The 24,808-nt window shown below is 41.1% G+C and overlaps 2 protein-coding genes across 3 annotated transcripts; one reads left to right on the top strand and one right to left on the bottom strand.

Moving 5' to 3' along the window:
* Positions 1–3,516: 3,516 nt before the first annotated feature.
* On the top strand, positions 3,517–4,181 carry h2ax (H2A.X variant histone). The gene has a single exon (XM_084177970.1). The coding sequence runs from the start codon at positions 3,584–3,586 to the stop codon at positions 4,010–4,012; it is 429 nt and encodes a 142-aa protein (XP_084034096.1). The 5' UTR covers positions 3,517–3,583; the 3' UTR covers positions 4,013–4,181.
* Positions 4,182–5,009: 828 nt separating this feature from the next.
* hmbsa (hydroxymethylbilane synthase a) lies at positions 5,010–24,138 on the bottom strand. Of its 2 annotated transcripts, XM_084178650.1 has the most exons (15): positions 23,939–24,136; positions 18,778–18,831; positions 14,306–14,378; positions 13,840–13,889; positions 13,627–13,682; positions 12,810–12,887; positions 12,450–12,527; positions 12,133–12,208; positions 10,837–10,950; positions 10,554–10,592; positions 6,809–6,928; positions 6,520–6,573; positions 6,197–6,283; positions 5,755–5,943; positions 5,053–5,686 (listed from the first exon to the last, which is right to left on the bottom strand). In XM_084178650.1, the coding sequence occupies exons 1-14, from the start codon at positions 23,963–23,965 to the stop codon at positions 5,776–5,778; spliced, it is 1,074 nt and encodes a 357-aa protein (XP_084034776.1). In that variant the 5' UTR covers positions 23,966–24,136; the 3' UTR covers positions 5,053–5,686; positions 5,755–5,775. The 2 variants fall into 2 exon arrangements, with proteins under 2 accessions (XP_084034775.1, XP_084034776.1); XM_084178649.1 differs by having other exon boundaries at positions 5,010–5,943; positions 23,939–24,138.
* Positions 24,139–24,808: the final 670 nt, after the last annotated feature.

Here is a 24,808-nt window from a genome sequence, read left to right as displayed (position 1 = left end):
AGGTAGCACTCACAAGGTGGCCAGAGAAAGAGAACCTTTCTTTGGTGTGATCCAGGATGGTGTTGCAGACCTCTTCAGACAGCCTCTGCTTCTCCTCTTCTCTCAAAGCTGTTCTGGGTCTTTTGGCTCCTGTTGCTTCTTGCAGCTGCTGTTGAGAGGAGTCCCTGAAGGCAAACAGACCAATGTGTTTGTTGGCTTTGTACAGTATTGTTGTCTATGTGATGCACAGGTATATGCAATGTATCCATGTATAGTACAAATACTTCAGTTCCACTTAAAATGGGCAGGGATGCATAAAGTCTTTAGTGTTTAAGTTAGCCTTTGTGTCTCACATAGCCTGGATGTTCAGCACAGTATACAGTGGTGCTCATAAGCTTATGATCCCATGCTAAAGTTGACTAAAAAGAGGAATAAAAAAGAAAAGAAAATTGGTGTCCTTAAAGGTTGGATTTTCCAACTTTTTTAATTAAGTCATTAAGATCAATTTCCAAAAGATGATTTTTTTATTTTTTTATTCCTCTTTTTAGTCAGCTTTAGAATGTGTTCATACACTTATGAGCACCACTGTACAGTACACATAGTATATAAAATAAGATAGATTACACCACTGGCCATATATAATGACAATAATGTAATTTCAAACACAAATGCAGTCTCCTTTCATGCATACATTTTCAAATAAAGCTCTGCTTTGAGAAAGATCGAATGATATTGTTTAATCTTTATCTTACCTTATGGCCTGCACACTGCTTGCGAAGCTGTCGAGGGCACGTTTGATAAAGACAGCATCGATGTCCTTATTCTGTAGCTTCTGGTACGGTGGGCTGGTCAAATGAACCCAATGAACCCGTCCGGATGGCTTCAAAACATTCTATGAGGTCGTCTCGATTCTCGTAGACAGTGTTCACGACTCTGCTGTTGCTAACCTCATCGTTGTGGCGGCGGACAGCTAGCCTGTATCCCTCATCCAGTTGAGTGGCAATATTCACTCTCACCAAAGCAGACAATCTCAAACAGCTATCAATGTGGGTCTTTGACAGCTCATTTTTCTTAATCTTTTCTGAAAGATGGTGCATGTCGGTTACACCAGTCGCTGTCCAAGCGTTGCTGTCTGCCGTTCATGGTTACGTTACGTTACGTATGACGAAAGCGCGTAAGTGCAAGCCCTCAGACACCCATAGAGAATGTATTGAAAGCTCAGAAATTTGAAAAAAATATATTTTACATTAGAGGCTATGAGAGACTTCTGGGCGATTTTCATCCTGACTGAAATCGCCCCAAAACGGGCGGGGACATTTGAAGCACGACTTTAGCCTGATTGGACATTTAGTGGCTGGCAGATCAGACGTGAACACTGAACTACTGTTGCCATGATATAATTGATTAGAAAAAAAATCCCTTCCTTTTCCCGTTTGGCAGTGCGTCGCCCATATCGCCCTATTGAACACACCGCCCATGTGTGCACATTCTGGGTTGATGTTTTTTGTTCCCTCTGCCCGCTACTATCTGGTTCTCCTTAGACTGAGTGAGGCGGATTGACTGATAAAACGGTCTAGGGCGACACCTTGTGTCACTTCACTGTAATATCAGTTGTTTTTTATTTTTATTTTATTCACCTTTATTTAACCAGGTAAACCAGTTGAGAACAAGTTCTCATTTACAACTGCGACCTGGCCAAGATAAAGCAAAGCAGTGCGATTAAAAACAACAACACAGAGTTACATATGGGGTAAAACAAAACAAAGTTTAAAAAAATACAACAGAAATACATATATATACAGTGTGTGCAAATTTAGCACGTTATGGAGGTAAGGCAATAAAATAGGCTATAGTGCAAAATAATTACAATTAGTATTAACACTGGAATGATAGATGTGCAAGAGATGATGTGCAAATAGAGATACTGGGGTACAAATGAGCAAAATAAATAACAATATAGGGATGAGGTAGTTGGGCGGGCTAATTTCAGATGGGCTGTGTACAATATTTCAGATCACTGTGTGGGAATATTGGAACACAAACTGCCTGATGGTTCAGGTCAGTGTTGGTTCATGTCCTTTTCTCTGCCCGCTAGTTTTTGGATTATTCCTCATACTGGGTGAGGCGGATTTACTGATGACACGGTGAAGGACGACACCTGGTGTCGCATCACTGTTGAGTGTCAATTATTGAAGGGATATTGGAGCGGTAACTGTCTGCTTGTTCAGTTCAGTTGGGCTCTTGTATTTACTTTTCTGCCCACTAGTCTTCGGTTTCCTTAGACTAGGGGAGGCAGATTACTGGAGGCACAGTGTAGGGCGACTCCTTGTGTTGCAGCACTTTAGTACTATCGTTACCACCAGCCATCTGAAATGATTTTGGCTCACCTAATGATTGTGCTTGACTGAGTATGGATCAATCCCCAAAACGTTTATTCATGTTTTAGTCATTGTTCTCCTAGATGTGTGCTTCTACATTTCTAATTAGGAGCACATCGTGTAGGCCCTACTCCTTGTAAAAAAAAAAAAAAATCATCGTAGAGCCCTGAACCATACAAATAAATAAGCCGTATCACTCAGCATTTTGTGGAAGGTCAGGCACTTCGTTGATTATTGATGTTCAGTTGTAGAACTGTTTATCTGTTTATTATTGGATCTAAATGATTTATTTTAACACACATTGACGCAGGTAACAACAATTTAATTTAATTAAACAATAGACCCCATTACTTACTAGTAATACATCTCTGAGTGACTGCTACATTATTATTTTTTTCTCCCTGCCACATTGGCTGTTCGACCAAAAAAAAATCAATTTCCCACCCTGCTTAGGAGATCTTATACGTTTTGTTCCATGCTATAATAGCAGTCAGTTAACATGACCTTTATGAATTATGAAGCCTTTGTGATTTAAGTGTTTTTATTATTACATAGGCTAAATTCTTCAAATTCACAAAAAATGACCACAGACCTTTTTTCGGCGTTTATCCAAAAACGCCATTCATTTTCCTCATAGGCTTTGTCCAACGAACCATGACCTACAAAAAGACGTCATTACTATTTCTCTCTATTGTTTGTAGCAGTAGCACTACCCCCGCTCCCCAACAATTCGTTGTTTACCAAAATATACTTTGCCCTACTCATCTGTGATATACTTTGAAAAAAACGCCTAGCTATGAACTCGCTGATTAATGTTACAAATAATTGTTTGGCTTTCCTCAAAAATTTAAATTGGGTGGGAGGGTATTTGATTGGCGTGACATTTCCCCCCCGAATTTGATCGACAGCAATATGATGCAATGACAACAGAGACAAGCACAACAAACCCAATCAAACGCGGTCCTTAGTATGGACTACTCTGATTGGTTTACTATCATACCCTAATTATGCACAGAAATGCAAGGCCAATGAGGGTTCATCTCTTTCAAGCAGTCACTTCTCAACGCCAATTATATGCGCCCTCACATTTCAATCTCCAATAGGATTTGAAGGCGGGATTAAATTGTAGTGTTTATATTCCGCAGTAGTTCCTTTGCCATCCATTAATTCTTTGAACCACAGCTTGTTAGTTTCTTCTGTACACCTGAGTCTTGAGAATCTACATCATGTCTGGAAGAGGCAAAACCGGAGGAAAGGCCCGCGCTAAGGCGAAGTCCCGTAGCTCCCGCGCTGGTCTTCAATTCCCCGTCGGTCGTGTTCACCGTCTGCTGAGGAAGGGCAACTACGCTCATAGAGTAGGCGCGGGTGCTCCCGTGTACATGGCTGCTGTCCTCGAGTACCTGACTGCTGAGATCCTGGAGTTGGCTGGCAACGCCGCTAGGGACAACAAGAAGTCCCGTATCATTCCCCGCCATCTGCAACTGGCTGTTCGTAACGACGAGGAGTTGAACAAACTACTCGGCGGCGTAACCATCGCCCAGGGAGGTGTGTTGCCCAACATCCAGGCGGTTTTGCTACCAAAGAAGACCGGGGCGGCCGCTGCACCAAGCGGGAAGGCGGGAAAGAAGGCTTCCTCACAGTCCCAAGAATATTAGATAACTATGTAACTAAACCGCCAACGAACTCTTACACCCAAAGGCCCTTTTAAGGGCCACCCATACATTCTGAAAAGGGTTACATTTCCATTCCTATTTTCCTTTGTTGAAAATGTGCTGTTTTTTTCGCGCTTAAAATTCTTATGTTGCAATAAATTCTTTTGATACATATTGTGTTCTCCTGTTTTGTATGCAATCGAAGGCTAAACAAGTGTTGACTAACATCACTGTTTGAGAGGGCTAACCCAAGTATTTGCGACAGGGTTGAACATGCTAATAGCAACTACGCTACTGTTGGGACATGGCTAACCAATATAGCAACCGTAGATCTCCAAAAGGACATGCCGTGGCGAATACCTTTAGCTTGTCCGGACCACAAACCAACTAGATGTTAAAGTATTTATGTACTGTGCGTATACATCTCATCGCTCCTTGGGAAATGTCGCTAACCCTGGATGTAAAAGGTTCGCGTGTAGTCACAACTAAACAAACACTAATCTGGTGAAACAAAGGCGATGTGAGGTTGTATCCATGAAAGTGGTCAGGAGCAACACTCCTGTAGCTGAATTATCAACTAGTAACAACCTCGTCGGTAGTGCGGCGCGATTACCCGACACTTGCTTTTAAACGGATTACTGACCGACATAGGTTCAATTTAATTCCATTTCGTATTTCTTCCTGTACGCTCATTGCGCAGTTTCTCTAGCGATAAATCAGGTCAAACCCGAACTGTGCGATGTAGGGAGTTGTAGTTTTCTACATTGTAGTTACGTTTTCTGCGGTAAACTATGACCGTAATCCATTGCAAGAATACACGGTCTGTTTCTCTTTTACACATGCTACAGACATAATTCGCAATCGAGAAGGATATCTCTACCTGAAAATAAACGATCTAAGTGATAGTCAAAACTGCCGTATTTACTTTCAAGAACTAAAATAGCGATTGTCACAACATAGGCAGCAGCTCACTGAATGAAATGTTAAACATGAAATATTTGGTAAAGTAACGTGAATAAATAGTTAACTGATGAGCAGTCACTACCATCATGGGACTTTTATTGTTTTAGTCTGTAACAGCATTCAACCCGCATTTAATGTTTTTAAAAAATCAGCCCCTGCGATCATTTTTTAAATAATCGAAATGACCTCAAAAACCACTAATCGCTCAGTACTACTGGTCGGTATTTAAAGAGCTGAAGCAGATATGTGCTTTCTATGAGGCATTCATAACTCAATGTATACAAACATGGCACTATCGGTATGAGACATTTTCCAGTAAGAGTTGATAATTATATAGTCATTTGTGACAACATTCTCTTGCTGTCAATATATTTAAAAAAGGCCAAGGGCCTTGCCTGAGATGTGTCATATGGTTAAGTTGTAATAGTGCATGTGGAGTTGGTCAGTCCTACTCACATAAATCTGTGTGTGGTGTTGGTTTGGTACATTCCTAACCCTCAGCATCTATACAAATCTTCACCTAGTATTTACCCATTCTCAAGAGTAGTAGGTCATACATTAATAGGATCATATACATTTAGCTTATACAATAATACAACTGAGGTGAATCCATACATATGCAGAGTAAACATTATTCAAGGCCCTGCCCGACTTCTGCTGGTCTTGGATGCTGATGGCTTGCACAGTGTCTGGCAGCCGGTCACAATTTGCTCCCTACTCGTTCCCCTTGGCCGAAAGGTTAGAGAGCCAAAGGAAGGGGTAGGGAGCAAATTGTGACCCGCTGTAGGAGTGGAGAGAGGGCCTTAGCGGGCGTCGTTGAGTTTCCGAGCAGTGGTCAGGATCTCCATGGCTCCTTTGCTGAGCAGGAGATCGGCCAGGTCCACCCCCAGCTTCTCAGCTGCTACCTGGGCACACTGAGGCACATTGTGGGCTGTTACCCCAACATGCTGGATGTCTGCTGACTCCTCTACCTGAGAAGAGGAAAGTGGAGACAACCAATTAGATAAAATATCACATTCACTTTCTAGGAATACAATTAAACTAGCCGGGAATCCAAACTTTCACCACAATGTTGAAACTGAGCATATCAGTTTAGATTCCAGGACAATCGTAAGCATGACGACCATACAAAAACAGAAAATATCACATACAGTAAATAATACATTCGGAATATGGCAGTGAATACGGCATGACGGCCATATAAAAACAGGCCCTGTCCCCAACCTTATTGCCTGGGTCTACACTGGTCTCCATGGTCTCCTTCAAGCTGTCAGCTCCATCCAGACTGTACACAGCACCTGTCAGAGAGAGCTGGAAGAGAAGAGAAGAGCATTAAAACACATGAGCACACTCACTCTCATCAATTACAGAAAACGTAATTTCTACAGTTTAGGCTTCCTGGTTACTTGAAATAACCAGGAAGCCATTGGAAGTGACTGAATAAAATCAGTACAGCAAACTGCTTAGAGGTTCCTCTGCTCAGCTCTATGGTTGGTGGTTTCTGCATCTATTCCCGATTCTGATTAGATGTCTAACTATTTCCTTACCACAGAGTCCTTCACTTCTGTGTTCACAGCAACTGGTACACTGCAACCTCCCTCCTGTGTACACAAAGGACCAAGCAGCAAGGGTCAGAGTGATAGTATAGGAGAAGGGTTTGTAATACTGATGCACACAAATTATGATCCATACACCAAAGAAATTGATTGTGTGAGGCTAGAAAGACATTATTTCTATAAGCAGCAGCTTTTAAACCGTAACTATTCTGCAGCTGCCAGCTGGTGTCCTGTATGTTTTTGTCAGGCGTGTGTATGGGGAAACGCATGGTTAACTTGCCAGGCGTCTGAGGAAGGCCCTCTCTGCGATGCAGCGCAGCACAGTCTCTGAGTGGTGCAGGGTAGACACCATCTGTAGGATGTCACAGTCTCGCGCCCGCACCTCCACGGCAAGGGCACCCTGGGGGATACAGACTCTTAAAGGCTCAGGGCAATCAAAAACGTGATTTTCCTATGTTTGTATATACACACACACACACACACACACACACACACACATACATACATACACACACATAGTGCATTCGGAAAGTATTCATACCCCTTCCCTTTTTCCACATTTGTTTACGTTACAGACTTATTCTAAAATGGATTAAATAAAACATTTTTCTCATCAACCTACACACAACACCCCATAATGACAAAGCGAAAACAGGTTTTTAGAAATGTTAGCAAATGTATTAAAACTAAAAACTGTTTTTGCTTTGTCATTATGGGGTATTGTGAGTAGATTGATGAGGGGGGGAAAAACAATTTAATCAATTTTAGAACAAGGCTGTAATGTAACAAAATGTGGAAAAAGTCAAAGGGTCTGAACACTTTCCGAATGCACTGTGTGTGTGTGTGTGTGTGTGTGTGTGTGTGTGTGTGTGTGTGTGTGTTTATATATATATATATATACAGCACCCGTCAAAAGTTTGGACAAACCTACTCATTCAAGGGTATTTCTTTATTTTTACTATTTTCTACATTGTAGAATATTAGTGAAGACATCAAAACTATGAAATAACACATATGGAATCATGTAGTAACCAAGGAAAGGAAGACCCAGAGTTACCTCTGCTGCAGAGGATAAGTTCATTAGAGTTACCAGCCTCAGAAATTGCAGCCCAAATAAATGCTTCAGAGTTCAAGTAACAGACACATCTCAACATAAACTGTTCAGAGGGGACTGGGTGAATCAGGCCTTCATGGTCGAATTGCTGCAAAGAAACCACTACTAAAGGACACCAATAATAAGAAGAGACTTGCTTGGGCCAAGAAACACAAGCAATGGTCATTAGACCGGTGAAAATCTATCCTTTTGTCTGATGAGTCCAAATTTGACATTTTTGGTTCCAACCGCCGTGTCTTTGTGAGACGCAGAGTAGGTGAACGGATGATCTCTGCATGTGTGGTTCCCACTGTGAAGAATGGAGGAGGGGGAGTGCTGGTGTGGGGGTACTTTGCTGGTGACATTGTCAGTGATTTATTTAGAATTCAAGGCACAATTACCCGACCTCAACCCAATTGAATTGTTTGGGATGAGTTGGACCACAGAGTGAAGGAAAAGCAGCCAACAAGTGCTCAGCATATGTGTGAACTCCTTCAAGACTGTTGGAAAAGCATTCCAAGAGAAACTGGTTGAGAGAATGCCAAGAGTGTGCAAAGCTGTCATCAAGGCAAAGGGTGGCTACTTTGAAGAATATAAAATATATTTTGATTTGTTTAACACTTTTTTGGTTACTACATGATTCCAAATGTGTTATTTCATAGTTGTGATGTCTTCACTATTATTCTACAATGTAGAAAATAGTAAAAATAAAGAAAAACCCTTGAATGAGTAGGTGTGTCCAAACTTTTGACTGGTACTGTATAAAGCTGTCTAAAACTGAGAAGTTTTGAAAAACAGAGGTACATTTTTTATCTTTTTACCTTTCTAACGCTCATCCCCCTGGGACGAGCCCAACCAAAACAAAACTAATCTCCAATATGGCAAAACGTGCCAGATGACATTTCTCCAAAAAGTACGATATTTGTCCCCATGTGCAGTTGCAAACCGTAGTCTGTCTTTTTTAATGGCGGTTTTGGAGCAGTGACTTCTTCCTTGCTGAGCGGCCTTTCAGGTTATGTCGATATAGGACTTGTTTTTACGGTGGATATAGATACTTTTGTACCTGTTTCCTCCAGCATCTTCACAAGGTCCTTTGCTGTTGTTCTAGGTTTGATTTGCACTTTTCGCACCAAAGTACGTTCATCTCTAGGAGACAGAACGAGTCTCCTTCCTGAGCGGTATGACGGCTGCGTGGTCCCATGGTGTTTATACTTGCGTACTATTGTTTGTACAGTTGAACGTGGTACCTTCAGCCGTTTGGAAATTGCTCCCAAGGATGAACCAGACTTCTGGAGGTCTACAATTATTTTTCTGAGGTCTTGGCTGATTTCTTTTGATTTTCCTATGATGTCAAGCAAAGAGGCACTGAGTTTGAAGGTAGGCCTTGAAATACATCCACAGGTACACCTCCAATTGACTCAAATTATGTCAATTAGCCTATCAGAAGCTTCTAAAGCCATGACATCATTTTCTGGAATTTTCCAAGCTGTTTAAAGGCACAGTCAACTTAGTGTATGTAAACTTCTGACCCACTGGAATTGTGATACAGTGAATTATAAGTGAAATAATCTGTCTGTAAATAATTGTTGGAAAAATTACTTGTGTCATGCACAAAGTAGATGAACTAACCGACTTGCCAAAACTATAGTTTATTAACAACAAATTTGTGGAGTGGTTGAAAAACAAGTTTTAATGACTCCAACCTAAGTGTATGTAAACTACCGACTTCAACTGTGTGTGTGTGTATATATATATATATATATATATATACACATACACACACACACATATACTTTTCCCCCCTCACTGTATGTATGTATGTATGTATGTATATATATATATATGAAGACACACGCACACACTCAGTGGCCACTTTATTAGGTGCGAAAATGGTTCGCTCCTACAGACATTGAGTCACGTGGCCTTGACTTGCTATATAAAGCAGGCAGACAGGCAGAGGCATTCAGCTACTGTTTGATTGAAGGTTAGAATGGACAAAATGAGTGCCCTACGCGACTTTGAGTGTGGTATGATTGTCGGTGCCAGGCGCGCCGGTTCCAGTATCTCAGAAACGGCCAGCCTCCTGGGCTTTTCACACACACGAGTGTCTAGGGTTTTCCCGAGAATGGTGCGACAAACAAAAAACATCCAGTCAGCGGCAGGTCGAAGGAGAATGGCAAGAATTGTGCAAGCTAACAGGCGGGTCACAAACAGGCAAATAATGGCGCAGTACAAGTGGTGTGCAGAACGGCACAACTCGTCAGTCCTTGTCACAGATGGGCTATTGCATGGCCCCATCCTGCCTGGTGTCAACAGTACAGGTTGGTGGCGGTGGTGTAATGGTGTGGGGAATGTTTTCCTGGCACATGCCCTGAAGAATTCAGGCTGATCTGGAGGCAAATGGGGTTCCGACCCGGTACTAGATGGGTGTGCCTAATAAACTGGCCACTGAGTGTATATTTCCACATTGAGGTTGGAATACTGTGAAATTGTAAAAATGCCCTTTCAGTAAATTAGTTAATAAACCAATAAGAAAGAGTTCCAAAGCTCTCTGCCAATAACAGCTAGTTTTCAGTTTTCCCCTCCCCACTCAGACCACTCCCAGACAGTCCTGGCAAAATTCTTGCTTGAGAAATGTCTCTGCTAAGAAGCTATTTTTATTTATTTTTATTGAAAACAAATCACAGTAAGTTACTTTATTGTTACCTACAAATAATTTAATATAGAGATAAAAACAGCTGTTTTGGACCTTTAACTATCATCAAAGGATTCATATGCCTTTGGTCATCCAAGATTAAATATTTTACAGTGAATCTACACCAACATGCAGAACGGATGTGCACGGTGTGGCACTTATGGCGTAACGGTTATAGCGGCTGGCAGCCCAGGTGCTTCCTGTAAATATACACAATAGCACAAAACATGTACCCACCTGGCCAACAGCATACATACAGTCCTCAGGGCCAAGAACCTGTAGAGACAAACCCAACAAACATTTAATTTCTACAGCAGCTACAATAGCTACCAAGAGACATACGACACAACAAAATTATCAAATAATTTTTCCTAGCATATTGATCAACTTAAGGAAAGGGGGATACCTAGTCAATTTATAGGTATGCACTGTGCAATTGTATTGTTTTGTGAAAAGTTTTGTCTTGTGGGCCAGGCACACCAGAGATGTTTGGGGAGGCTGGTAGCTGGGTGTACTGTACCTGGCTGACTCGTGCCTCCCACCCCATCCTCTTCAGCCCTGCTGCCGCCAGGATGATGGCAGCATAGTCCTCCTTCTCATCCAGCTTCTTCAGACGAGTGTTGAGGTTACCTCGCTATAGTGCTCAGGATAAGGAACAATTACTAGGGGAGACAGGGCAATTGTAACACCTTGAATTTCGCCAAACAGAAACTAGCTAGAGTGATTAAACACACAGTACATGCCCAATTAGGTTTCCTCCCTGCTCGAAAAGTTAAAGCCAAATATCTCACGTTTTATGGGCAATTTCTTTTTTTTAGGGGTGAAAGTAGTATTTTTAAAAATTGGCTGTATTTTTCTTACACTGCCCTGAGCAATAATGTCCAATAAATCCAACTACCATAATTTATGCACTATATGTTTGCTAAACATTGACATGAATGACGTGTGTCACTATTCAAGATGGCGCTGACAGACATGGCAGCTCTGCTTCTAGCTTCTAAGCAACTTTGCAGTATTTCGTTTTTTTGTGTCTTATTTCTTACATAAACATTTTCACAAGCATTTCGCTACACCCGCAATAACACCTGCTAAATATGTGTATGTGACCAATAAAATGTGATTTGTTGTCTCTTGCTAGGCACATGAGGTTGTGTCATGGCTGCTGGGTTGGGGGCAATTGTAACACAGTTAAAATGACCCTGAGCCAAGCAGCCAAATTATGAAAACAAGTTATTTTAACTTTAAGATTGTATGAATTATACATTAATTGTACAAATAATAACTGTAAATAGCCTTGGGGTCCTGTAAAGTGCCAAATAAATTGTAAACGGATATAATCTCGGCACCATCGACTATTCAGATGTTTTGAGAGGAACCGAATGGCCATGTAATTATTGGTTACGTACATAGAAATAGTCATATTTCTTGCAAAATCATTACATACGTCTATGATATGACTATTCATAAACATAACTTTTTTAAATTAAGGTACATTTATTTGGTTGATTTTGTAGGTGTTACATTTGACCCCAGCTACTGTTACAATTGCCCCTGGCATGGGCGACTTTTCGGATTAAAATCAATATTGTGTTCCGACTGTCTTATGTACAGACATAAGGTACAGGTATGAATGATTAGGTGACAGATATATAAGAAACCTGAATGCCTGGCCTAGTTCAAGTGTTCTCTGAGCAATAGAGTAGGACAAAAACTGTTACAATTGCCTCCAGTCTCTCCTACAATAGCTACATGCATGAATACTGACAGCAACGAGACAGACAGTAAATCATAGCAGTTCTGCATTAGAAAACGATACAATGTCTTTAAACTCCAGGTGAGGAAACCTCTTCTTCAGCTGAGCAGCCCGACGCAGAGAGCTAGTACCGATCACACTGTGAGAACAGAACAGACACAGGCATCAGTGGAGTTTGGTTTGAAAATCATCCATTGAAGTATTCTCTCAAAAGGATCAAATATAGATATACACATTGACCATTGTAACAGTCATGCCATGTCCTCGTCTTAAAGATGGATGAAGATTTTATAGGCTGTGTGATGTGCCAAGTTTACCACAGAACACTGAGAATTGGACTCCATCATTCACTATTCTCCCTGGCACAGTGGCACACCTACCTGCCATCTGGCAAAGTGTCCAGGGTGAGCCCACTGTTCCTTGGATGTAGCACCACTGCATCATGTGGGCTTTCACGCCTTAGAGAAACATTGGAAAGGAAGAGAAAGCGTATACGCAGAGAATCTTAGTATTCAAAAGGGATACCTTTTTTGCAGAAAAGACTCAATGAATGTGAAAACTAAAACTCATTTCCATAGATCAGTTCAAAATTGATTTGTATGAATGGACATTCATTGGAAGACATCAGCTTCCGGCTGTTGTTGTTGGTGCTATTCATCCCACAACACTGTCCAACTATAAGAAGAGTGTGGATGACAATGGACAGTGCTGATGATGTAGTAAGTAGGGTTTGTACTCACTGAAGCACTGCTCCTATAGTGAAGCCATTGGGCAGAGTTGTAGGGAGGTCTTTGAGAGAGTGCACTACTAGGTCTACCCTGTTAGAAAGAGAGATGCTGGTTATAGAGGAGTAGTACACTCCCAAGTTTTTGCATTAGCTCCGCAGCCTTGTCATTTCAAAACACCAAAATAAACCCCCATTTCACAATATAGTTATTACTATAATAAAGAACTGCGTTTTATTTTCCAACCTCTAATGCACTCATATACAAGTAACTGACAAAATAAATTAAACACCAACATAGTGTCTTAATAGGGCGTTGGGCCACCACGACCCGCCAGAACAGCTTCAATGCACCTTGGCATAGATTCTACAAGTGTCTTGAACTCTATTGGAGGGATGCGACACAATTCTTCCACGAGAAATTACATCATTTGGTGTTTTGTTGATGGTGGTGGAAAACGCTGTCTCAGGCGCCGCTCCAGAATCACCCATAAGTGTTCAATTGGGTTGAGATCTGGTGGTCTAGCCATGGTAGTCAAAATAATGGGCATTTTTATACATGACCCTAAGCATGATGGGATGTTTTGCTTAATTAACTCAGGAACCACACCTGTGTGGAAGCACCTGCTTTCAATATACTTTGTATTCCTCATTTACTCAAGTGTTTCCTTTATTTTGGCAGTTACCTGTATGCGTTCTTATGCAATGAAATTTGATACAGTTCGGAGTTCTGTCAACAGAGGGCGCTGTTTATCAGACTTGCTACTTGTCACCAGGAGAGTGTCACTCAAATCGATACTGTAACTACTTTCATTAACATTGTCCATACTTACTCATTCCTCTCCAGAGCATTCTCCAGCTCCTTTGTGAAAAGACTTTTCTCACCAATCTGAAACAACCAAGACACTTTGAGACGCTGAAGTAGACAGACATACCAGCCACGTTGCCATTCCACCAGCACTGATAAAGTTAATAAAAATAGCAATGGTTTGGCAATGATCTCAAACCTACAAATACATTTCAAGCATTATTTATTCAGAACAAACCTTTGATAATGCAGTGTCCAAGATTTTGTCGCCAATCGTGGACATGGCAACTGGAATGAATGTAAAAGTAGTGCATTACAATCATGACTATGAATGACAGTGGTAGTGAGGTCATCAGTTCCATTTCAGCAGATTCTCTTTAAAGACAGTCAGAGTAACAAAGCCGAAAGACAGTAAACTGTGTGTCAGTACAGTTGTATGCTTTACACCATCTTCTCCCAAACACAATCTACTATTTGTTCAGAAACTGAAAAGGCTGACAGAGGAGAGAAATACAGAGAGAGTCTGGGAGTGAAAGAGAGAAAGCAGGAATGAAAGAGAGAGAGAGTCAGAGAGTGAAAGAGAGAAACGGGAGGGAAAGAGAGAGAGAGCGGGAGGAAGAGAGAGAGAAAGAGAGAGTGGGAAGGGGAGAGAGCGTGTATGGCTGTATGAGCGTTCTTGTATTACGCATCTCTACTTTTCTCACCTATTTCCAGATGGACATCTGGATAAAGTGCCTTCAGTTTCTCTGCCACATAGTCAGTCTGGATGCGAGCCAACTGAAATATAAAAATACATTATTTTATATTATTACATGCATTATGTAGATATGTAAGGAATGATGTGCCAGGTGCAACTGATTTATCATTGCTTTGTGCAGATGTGGGCACTTGGCAGAATGAACTTGCCTTGAAAAGGCTATGACATGGACATTAAAGTGAAAAATAAAGTGAAATTACAACATTGAACAGTGAACCAACATAATTTTGTATAAAATATCTAATAATGAGAGAAAGAATAGCGGTTTAGCATTTGGTTAAGTTAGTGTGGGAGAGGTGGAAGAACTATCGTTATCCATCAATAATGATAAACCACCAGGTATAGGTATAGACAACCTAGATGGGAAACTATTGAGAATGGTAGCAGACTGCATTGCCACCCCTATTTGTCATATCTTTAACTACAGCCTAAAAGGAGTGCGTGTCCACAGGCGTGGAAGGAAGTTAAAGTAATTCCACCACCTAAAAATAATAAAGCACCATTTGCTGGCTCTAACAGCCATCCAATCAGTTTGCTGACTATTCTTAGTAAATGCTATTTTTCAAAATAACAAGTTAACTACTGACCATTCAGTGACCACTCGTGTCCTGTGGATAGGGGCATTGTCATCCTATGGGGGCATAGCCATGGCAGCCAAAATAATGGCCTGCCCAACATTTTTATACATGACCCTAAGCATGATGCAATGTTAATTGCTTAATTAACTCAGGAACCACGCCTGTGTGGAAGCACCTGCTTTCAATATACTTTGCATCCCTAATTTACTCAAATGTTTGCATTATTTTGGCAGCTACCTGTAACTCTCCAACCATGTGATGGTAGGTGATGTAAACTGAGTTTTTTCAATAACAAATGAAGATCAATAACATCAAAGGCTGCACTGAAATCTAACAATACAGCTCCAACTATCATCTTATCAATATATTTTAGCCAATCATCAGTCATCTGAGTCAATACAATACAAGGGTGAGATTCCACACCGGAGTAGGCAGAAAATATTTTTGGTATCTCAGATTGTTCTGGCAAGTCTCACATATAAACGTCATTGGGAGGAAGGCTTTTTACATTTGTATCACAAAGATATTAATTTTTTAAAATCATGATGAAAGTGGCCATTTCAGGCCCTTTTTAGACCTATACATGCCTCCTGTAAGATGTTATGATCTTTGAACCGTACATTAGACAGACAACATCTTGGTCTCATTAGCCTCCTTATAATCTATAGCTTTAACATATGGAGTATATCTAGATTCTGAAATAAAAATGTTCACATTCATTCATTCATTCAACATAAAAAATATTCATATGAATATCTCAACTGTACACTTTTTGCTTTTGCTTTTTAGACATTATTTGGATCAATATGCTCTTCAAATATGTCACATTTCCGGAGTGGGCTCTCTGCTAATTCTGAAGTTATGATGAATTATATGAGCAACACCAACACAGTAAATGGGTCAAGGGTGTGACCATTGAGCAAGTTGAGGAAGCTGAACTCCTAGGAGTAACATTGGATGGTCAGTTATCATGGTCAAGTAAGTCATATTGACAAAGCTGTATTAAAGATGACTGTTATAAAAAGTTTCTGTGTTTTTGACAAAACTCGACTGTACTAGTTGTTCAGGCGCTAGTTTTGTCCGATCTTGATTACTGTCCGGTAATTTGGTCAGGTGCATCAAAGAATGACCTTGCAAAGCTGCAGCTGGCTCAAAACAGAGCAGCACGCCTTGCCCTTAACTGCACACACAGAACTAATATCAACAACATGCATGATAGTCTTTCCTGGTTGAAGAGAGATTGACTACTTCTCTTCTTAGGAAACATTTGTGTGCTGAAAATTCCTAACCACTTGTATGATCTACTTGCATACACTTCAGATAGACATACATATCCCACTAGACATGCCACTATGTGTTTCTTCACGGTACCCAAACAAAAAACTGATTTAAATGTGTCGATCAGTTATGTAGAGCAATGTCATCATGGAATGCTCTGCCACTAGAGGTTACTCAGGCAAAAAGCAAGTTTAGTAAAAACTTGCACCTCTCCTCTTTCTAAAGATCTAATTTAACTGTACTGTATATACAGTGGGGAGAACAAGTATTTGATACACTGCCGATTTTGCAGGTTATCCTACTTACAAAGCATGTAGAGGTCTGTAATTTTTTATCATAGGTACACTTCAACTGTGAGACACGGAATCTAAAACAAAAATCCAGAAAATCACATTGTATGATTTTTAAGTAATGAATTTGCATGTTATTGCATGACATAAGTATTTGATCACCTACCAACCAGTAAGAATTCCGGCTCTCACAGACCTGTTAGTTTTTCTTTAAGAAGCCCTCCTGTTCTCCACTCATTACCTGTATTAACTGCACCTGTTTGAACTCGTTACCTGTATAAAAGCCACCTGTCCACACACTCAATCAAACAGACTCCAACCTCTCCACAATGGCCAAGACCAGAGAGCTGTGTAAGGACATCAGGGATAAAAATTGTAGACCTGCACAAGGCTGGGATGGGCTACAGGACAATAGGCAAGCAGCTTGGTGAGAAAGCAACAACTGTTGGCGCAATTATTAGAAAATTGAAGAAGTTCAAGATGATGGTCAATCACCCTCGGTCTGGGGCTCCATGCAAGATCTCACCTCGTGGAGCATCAACGATCATGAGGAAGGTGAGGGATCAGCCCAGAACTACACGGCAGGACCTGGTCAATGACCTGAAGAGAGCTGGGACCACAGTCTCAAAGAAAACCATTAGTAACACACTACGCCATCATGGATTAAAAATCCTGCAGCGCATGCAAGGTCCCCCTGCTCAAGCCAGCGCATGTCCAGGCCCGTCTGAAGTTTGCCAATGACCATCTGGATGATCCAGAGGAGGAATGGGAGAAGGTCATGTGGTCTGATGAGACAAAAATAGAGCTTTTTGGTCTAAACTCCACTCGCCGTGTTTGGAGGCAGAAGAAGGATGAGTACAACCCCAAGAACACCATCCCAACCGTGAGGCATGGAGGTGGAAACATCATTCTTTGGGGATACTTTTCTGCAAAGGGGACAGGACGACTGCACCGTATTGAGGGGAGGATGGATGGGGCCATGTATCGCGAGATCTTGGCCAACAACCTCCTTCCCTCAGTAAGAGCATTGAAGATGGGTCGTGGCTGGGTCTTCCAGCATGACAACGACCCGAAACACTCAGCCAGGGCAACTAAGGAGTGGCACCGTAAGAAGCATCTCAAGGTCCTGGAGTGGCCTAGCCAGTCTCCAGACCTGAACCCAATAGAAAATCTTTGGAGGGAGCTGAAAGTCCGTATTGCCCAGCGACAGCCCCGAAACCTGAAGGATCTGGAGAAGGTCTGTATGGAGAGTGGGCCAAAATCCCTGCTGCAGTGTGTGCAAACCTGGTCAAGACCTACAGGAAACGTATGATCTCTGTAATTGCAAACAAAGGTTTCTGTACCAAATATTAAGCTCTGCTTTTCTGATGTATCAAATACTTATGTCATGCAATAAAATGCAAATTCATTACTTAAAAATCATACAATGTGATTTTCTGGATTTTTGTGTACCTATGATAGAAATGACAGACCTCTACATGCTTTGTAAGTAGGAAAACCTGCAAAATCGGCAGTGTATCAAATACTTGTTCTCCCCACTGTAAGTATGTGAATATGTATATATGAATAGTGTGTAAATAGTTTTTAAAAATGGTCTCTTGGTGCCTTGACAATATATTACTTTTAATTGTAATGTAATAATATCTTATGCTGTTCTTGTCTATAATTGTTCTTTACCCTTTCATGTATTTTATGTGGACCCCAGGAAGCGTAACTGCTGCATGTGCAACAGCTAATGGGGATACTAATAAACGTCAAGTTAACCACAAATGTATGCATTGTCATAAGTTAAATAGCCTGTGCAGTATCTGTGACACATGGCCACAGACACTTGTGTGACTATCACAATGGTGACAGATCAGGGATAAGCTCTTATCAGATGAGTACACACAGACCCACCCTTTTCAAGATGACCTCCCTCCCTAACTTCCCAACTGAAAAATCCTTACTAATATAGAGGTTGAATACAGAGGCTTTTTGAGAATATATTTTACTATGATGACTAAATGATTTTAAGTCAACGTTTGATGACCTGAATTAGTGAACAGTAACATTAATGACATGAAGTTATCAAATATCCTACAGTAGATCATCTGAACAAGCTTGTGAATTAATTAATTATTTGATTTTAATTTAGTCACATGCACAGATGTAGTTGCTGTGTACAGTGAAATTCTTAAGCTCGGAGCGCCAACAGCGCAGGTGTGAATAAAAATAATAATAATAATAATATACATTTACAACTAAATGAATGACTGAATAAATGAATTTACCTGGCTCTTCCTGGTCCCCATCCTAATGACCCGATTCACTGTTCCGTTTCCATCCTGTTAAAAAAGATAATAAAAACACAAACTTCCTTATAAGCGATCTTCCTCATAACTCCAGCTTGTTAGGCAAGTACCAGGTTAAACCTTAATCACTCACTCTAACACACTTATAAGGTCCTTCCTCCATTATTTCGGCTGACTTAAAGGTGGATCTTCCTGGTAAGGGCGAAAGAAGACTAGAGCTCTTCCTCAGGCTCTACAATGAAGTATCTGTGAGGAGTATGTGATGAGCACTGCTATGAGTGTCTTTGCCCTGTAGTGTCTTAAGACTACTGTATAGTGCCTCCACTCTCTGTCTCCTGGCATATGCTGAGAAATTGTGTCAGTTGTTGTGTGGGTGGGTGTGTGTGGTAAGCCTACACATTGACTTCATGCTGTATTTAGGGCTGAATTAAGAGTTTCGGCTATTCTTTTCACATTTCTTCCAATCATTGCCAGTGCATGTTCTGTGATTGTAACACTTATCAATCCAATAATATAATACAATCGTACAAATTGAATAACAGAATATTATTTTAATGGCAAAAACAGAGATAAATAGAGAGATTTTGATATCGTTTTTCCAATTCTCTAGTAGACATTTTATTCGTTTGCAGAGAGTCTAAAAGCTAGGCCAAACCTATATGTCCAAACGGAAGGTTAATTTACAAATCTGTGCATAATGGCATGGTGTTTTATGTACAAATCCTATGAAGTAGCCTCGTAGGACTAGGCTTATCTTGTGAATTTAGCCTAATGCATGGATTGCATAAAGAAGGATTGCGCTACCCTGCCGGCTCACAGGCTGACCCCAAACTCCAGTGATGGACACCTTGCATAGCCACGGGGCAGGGGGCATGGGTAAAGACCCATCTGAGACAGCAATTTTACAGTCCATTGTTATAACCTACTACAGGTCTAGACACTAGCCTCTCTATACGATGAACAAGTGGTAGCCTAAAATAGCGGTATAGCAGAGAGAAATGCATAGCCTATAATGGAGATGATACCCCTGTTTTGGGATAACCTATGCATCCTTCATTCCTCCCATCCTTGAAGACATCACCGATAGATGGATAGGTGAAAGGAGATTTTCCATCATAGACTACCAACCAAGTTTTGTCAGATCAGTGATTATTTCTATAGCCTATGATCATTGATCATCACTTATCTAATACAGAAAGTATTCAAACCCATTCCCTTTTTCCACATTTTGTTACGTTACAGCTTTATTCTAAAATTGATAAAATTATTTGTTTTCCTCATCAATCTACACACAATACCCCATAATGACAAAGTGAAAACAGGTTTTTAGAAATGTTTGCATATTTATTAAAAATAAAAACAGAAATACCTTATTTACATTAGTATTCAGACCCTTTGCTATGAGACTCGAAATTGAGCTTAAGTGCATCCGATTTCCATTGATCATCCTTGAGATGTTTCTACAATTGATTGGACATGATTAGTCAGAATCGAGGCAAAGATGAACGGAGCAAAGTACAGAGAGATCCTTGATGAAAACCGGCTCCAGAGCACTCAGGACCTCAGACTGTGGCGAAGGTTCACCTTCCAACAGAACAACGACCATAACCACACAGCCAAGACAACGCAGGAGTGGCTTCGGGACAAGTCTCTGAATGTCCTTGAGTGGCCCAGCCAGAGCCCGGACTTGAACCCAATCTCTGGAGAGACCTGAAAATAGCTGTGCAGCAATGCTCCCCATCCAACCTGAGCTTGAGAGGATCTGCAGAGAAGAAATGGGAGAAACTCCCCAAATACAGACGTGCCAAGCTTGTAGCGTCATACGCAAGAAGACTTGAGGCTGTAATCGCTGCCAAAGGTGCTTCAACAAAGTACTAAGTGAAGGGTCTGAATACTTAGGTAAATGTGACATTTCCGTTTTTTCTTTTTTATTCTTAATAAATTAGCAAACATTTATAAAAACCTGTTTTTGCTTTGTCATTGTGTGTAGATTGATGAGGGAAAAAAACTAATCAATTTTAGAATAAGGCTGTAACCTAACAAAATGTGGAAAAAGTCAAGGGATCTGAATACTTTCCAAAGGCACTGTATACTAGGGTTGAGGTTAGCGCATCTGACTAGTGATTATTTGTTTTTTCTCCCCAATTTTGTGATATCCAATTGGTAGTTACAGACTCGGGAGAGGCGAAGGTCGAGAGACACGCTGCTCGCTTAACCCGGGAAGCCAGCCCACCAATGTGTCAGAGGAAACACTGTACAGCTGGCGACCGGCCCGCCACAAGGAGTCGTTAGATCGCGATGGGACAAGGACATGCCGGCCAAACCCTCCCCTAACCCGGACGATGCTAGGCCAATTGTGCGCCGCCTCATGGGTCTCCCGGTCGCGGCCGGCTGCGACACAGCCCGGGATTGAACCCGGGTCTGTAGTGACGCCTCTAGCACTGCAATGCAGTGCCTTAGACCGCTGCGCCACTCGAGAGGCCCCTGACTAGTGATTTTTTGGCTCTCCCAAAAGCAACACAGGCCTAATAATAACTATATATATATATATATATATATAGCTGTAAAGTAATGAGTAACCATTTTAGAAACTCATGGGACATAGTCTTTGGTTGCATGTTATTTTATGTCAATCATATTGCTGCTATAGCCTATAACTGATGCTTCATGGTCTTATGTTGCCATCTATTATAAATATTTAGCAATTAAAAGTTATTAATTCACATAAAGACATTGGTGAGGCAGCTGAGAAATAAAGTGTATTTTTCTTATTAATTCCTGAGATCAGTCTCAAACCTGTCGCACCTATCCCACGCCAATTGCTGGACTTTTAAATAGAGGTTACTAGGTCAAACCCAGTTCAAACCACATTAAAAAATAATATTAATAATGTGGCTTATTTATCAAGTGTTCTGCCTTTCCATAATAAATATCATAAAATAACTAATAAAAATAAGAAAAAAACTGCAAAATGCTTACATAGGTTTTGATGTAAAGAAATAATCAAAATGCTATTTAGCACTATAAATGGTATTTAGTAACATAATATTATTACTAAAATAGTTTCTACAAGTTTTAGGCTACCCTACCCTAAAATTAGGGTTTGGGCTAAAATAGGTTATGCGTAGGTTTAGGGTTTTTAAGGCAAAAAACGGTATGCGTTTATAGCTCTCTTGCTCCTCCCTGTGGCCTTCTGCGGGTACTACATACCTCATTCGCGACACTTGCTAGGCTCATAATCTGAGGTAACAACTGCGTCAGATCTACAAATCAATCAGCTAGACCTATCCATTTAGTTTGCAACTCAGTGAACCTGCGCAGCATTCGATCAATTCCATGCCCACGAACGAACAGATTTCGACGCATATCAAATGACCCAGCAGCCATTTAGAAACAAATCGTCAAAAAAAAAAAAGTTCTCTTTTCACTACAAAATGTCTTCCGGCTGTTTAAATTGGCCACATCTTGAAAAAGAGGACAGGGACATGCATTTTGTTTAGGTTTTACACCTTTTTCTGAAAATAAATATGGTTAACCTTGACCAGAAAATGTTTAACGTTTGATGGCTATGCGCCAGACATCGCTAGCACTGTGGGTCACCACAACGTGTACCCAGGCGAACAGTGAGCTTGCCGTAACCTTGTTAATTACATTTTACATTTTAGTCATTTAGCAGACGCTCTTATCCAGAGCGACTTACAGTTAGTGATTAGATATATATATATATATATATATATATATATATTTTTTTTTTATACTGGCCCCCCGTGGGAATCGAACCCACAACCCTGGCGTTGCAAACGCCATGCTCTATCAACTGAGCTACATCCCTGCCGGCCATTCCCTCCCCTACCCTAGACGACGCTGGGCCAATTGTGCGCCGCCCATGAGTCTCCCGGTCGCGGCCGGCTGCGACAGAGCCTGGATTCGAACCAGGATCTCTAGTGGCACATTTAGCACTGCGATGCAGTGCCTTAGACCACTGCGCCACTCAGGAGCTCTTAATAATAAGTTACCTGAGGTAAGTATACAGGGTTAACGCCAGCAGGTCTCATTGCCAACAATAGCGAAGCTGACATTGTGATGCAGAACAATGGGCTGGGAATAGAACGTTTGAATGCTGAGTTAGTGCCACGGTGCTCAACAGAACTAATAGGAGCTGGCAGGGTGAAAAACGCCCTAAAATAAGGTCTATTTTTTTTCAAGAACACTTCACAACTACGGCAAGCAGCTGGGACATATGGTAATATTATGAAACTGGGCTCCATGGCGGATGCAATGAACTAGTTTTATCAGAAAAAGGCATTGTTAAAAATGTGATGTGTCCAGCCTACTACCGTTGTCGCCCCACCCCTTCTTCTGTAGAGTTTATCTGCAGCTGGAATCCAACATTATTGTGCATTAACGCCACCTAATGTACTGGAGCATCCCCGCCTCCCGCTAACCTAAAAATGTACTAATATAAGTATAAAGAGGGGTTCCTGCAGATGCGGTAATGCCCACATACAGGAACGCCCCGAATTACGGGTCGCAATTGCACCCTTCTCCAAGCTAGCTGCTGTGGTAGACAGAGCGCAAAACGCGTATTCTACCACAGCAGAGTTATAGGTGCCGGTTTGGAGAAAAAGTCGGATCAGACGGTTTCTATACAGATATCCACACATTATACTATCCTGACCGACGGACAAGGAGTTACGGATTATAGATTAGCTTTCAATAACAAGATTTTCGTAAACAAGTACCTCCCCCCCAAAAAATACATTTTGCCAGTTATTTTTCGGCCTCTGCATTATAATCACCCAGGACGCCCATGTGCGGCGTCCTTTATAGGGCTATTAACTAGCTAGCTACACAGAAACAAGTCAATGTGAAATATATATCTGGAGTGATTCATTGAAAGCCAATTAACCACTTCAGAGTAATACATGTTCTTATAACTGATATCTTTCAGCATTACGTGATCGCGTGCTGGATTATTTCTTGAAAGTTTCCTCCTCGAGTAGCAAATACCAAATGCCCATTCATTTGTTTAGCCAATAGCAGCGCGTGATATGTAATTTTTCACCAATCAATGTTCAATGAAGGCGGTCCCAAAAACAAAAAACTCAACTCCTCGTGCACAGTACTCTCAGGTTCTTACCTGTTCGTTTAGAACTTCACCAGACATCTCCCCGCAAACATAAACTGCCCAGCGATGTTATCAAAATGGTCTTCAAAATCATTCAAATATATATGCTGTTATCATAACGAAATAGTAAATTAATGTAAAGTTCCAGTCCACCTTGGATCAGTGACCTCGACGACAATGTCACTTCCGTCAGAGTAAAAATGAGGCGGGGCGAGTGTAGTTATGTGGCGCGTTCAAGGGAGTCTGACTATGCAGGCAGCGCTGCTCAGTCTGTCTGTCCGTCTGTCCGTCCGTTTGTTTCTTTGCCTCGCCATAGTTGAGAGACCCAAGGCATAGGCCTACTTTTCTTACTGATAGCATGGAATATAGTTCATAACTAGTGCAGCTATATAAAAGGCATATTGCCCCATAATATTTACACATGGACAATGGTTTCTCTGCTAATAGTAATATACTGTATTGAACATTAACTACTTATTTCAATTGACAGTCTTGTGTAAACACATTTATTTGTAGAATGAACGTTTTGTTTATTGTAATGGCCAAACCTGGGAAATAAAATGATGGCTGATGGGTTGCAGTGCACTTAGCTAATAAGTCTGTGTTATTTGGATTCAATGCACTTTGGGGGAATCATGGCGGAAGTGGATGTGGAGAGTGAAACGAGAAGCGAGTTGAGTGGAGTTGGAGAAGATGAATGGAAAATAGTAGTGTTGAAGAATGGAATGAAAATAATAAAGTGTTGAAAACTGAAGGGGATGATAAGTGTATGTCAGACAAGGATTTGTTTCTTGTTTGGATGTGATTTTTGGATAATGATGTTTATCTGGGAGATCCGTTTGGGGGTTTCAAGGAAGGTGAATCTTGTGCTGGTAAAAATGG

This window comes from Coregonus lavaretus, assembly GCF_964263955.1.
Source record: "Coregonus lavaretus genome assembly, chromosome: 15".
Classification (NCBI taxonomy): domain Eukaryota; kingdom Metazoa; phylum Chordata; class Actinopteri; order Salmoniformes; family Salmonidae; genus Coregonus; species Coregonus lavaretus.
This window is presented reverse-complemented; position numbering and strand designations above follow the sequence as displayed.

Excerpts from the sequence above, each read along its gene's own strand:
- hmbsa (XM_084178649.1), bottom strand. The coding sequence starts at position 23,965 with ATGTCTGGTGAAGTTCTAAACGAACAG. Across the intron at positions 10,951-12,132 it reads ACCTGGAGTTTAAAGACATT|CGAGGTAACCTCAACACTCG; the intron begins GTATCGTTTTCT and ends TGAGCACTATAG. Across the intron at positions 6,574-6,808 it reads GGGCCTTCCTCAGACGCCTG|GAGGGAGGTTGCAGTGTACC; the intron begins GCAAGTTAACCA and ends TTGTGTACACAG.
- h2ax (XM_084177970.1), top strand. The coding sequence starts at position 3,584 with ATGTCTGGAAGAGGCAAAACCGGAGGAAAGGCCCGCGCTAAGGCGAAG.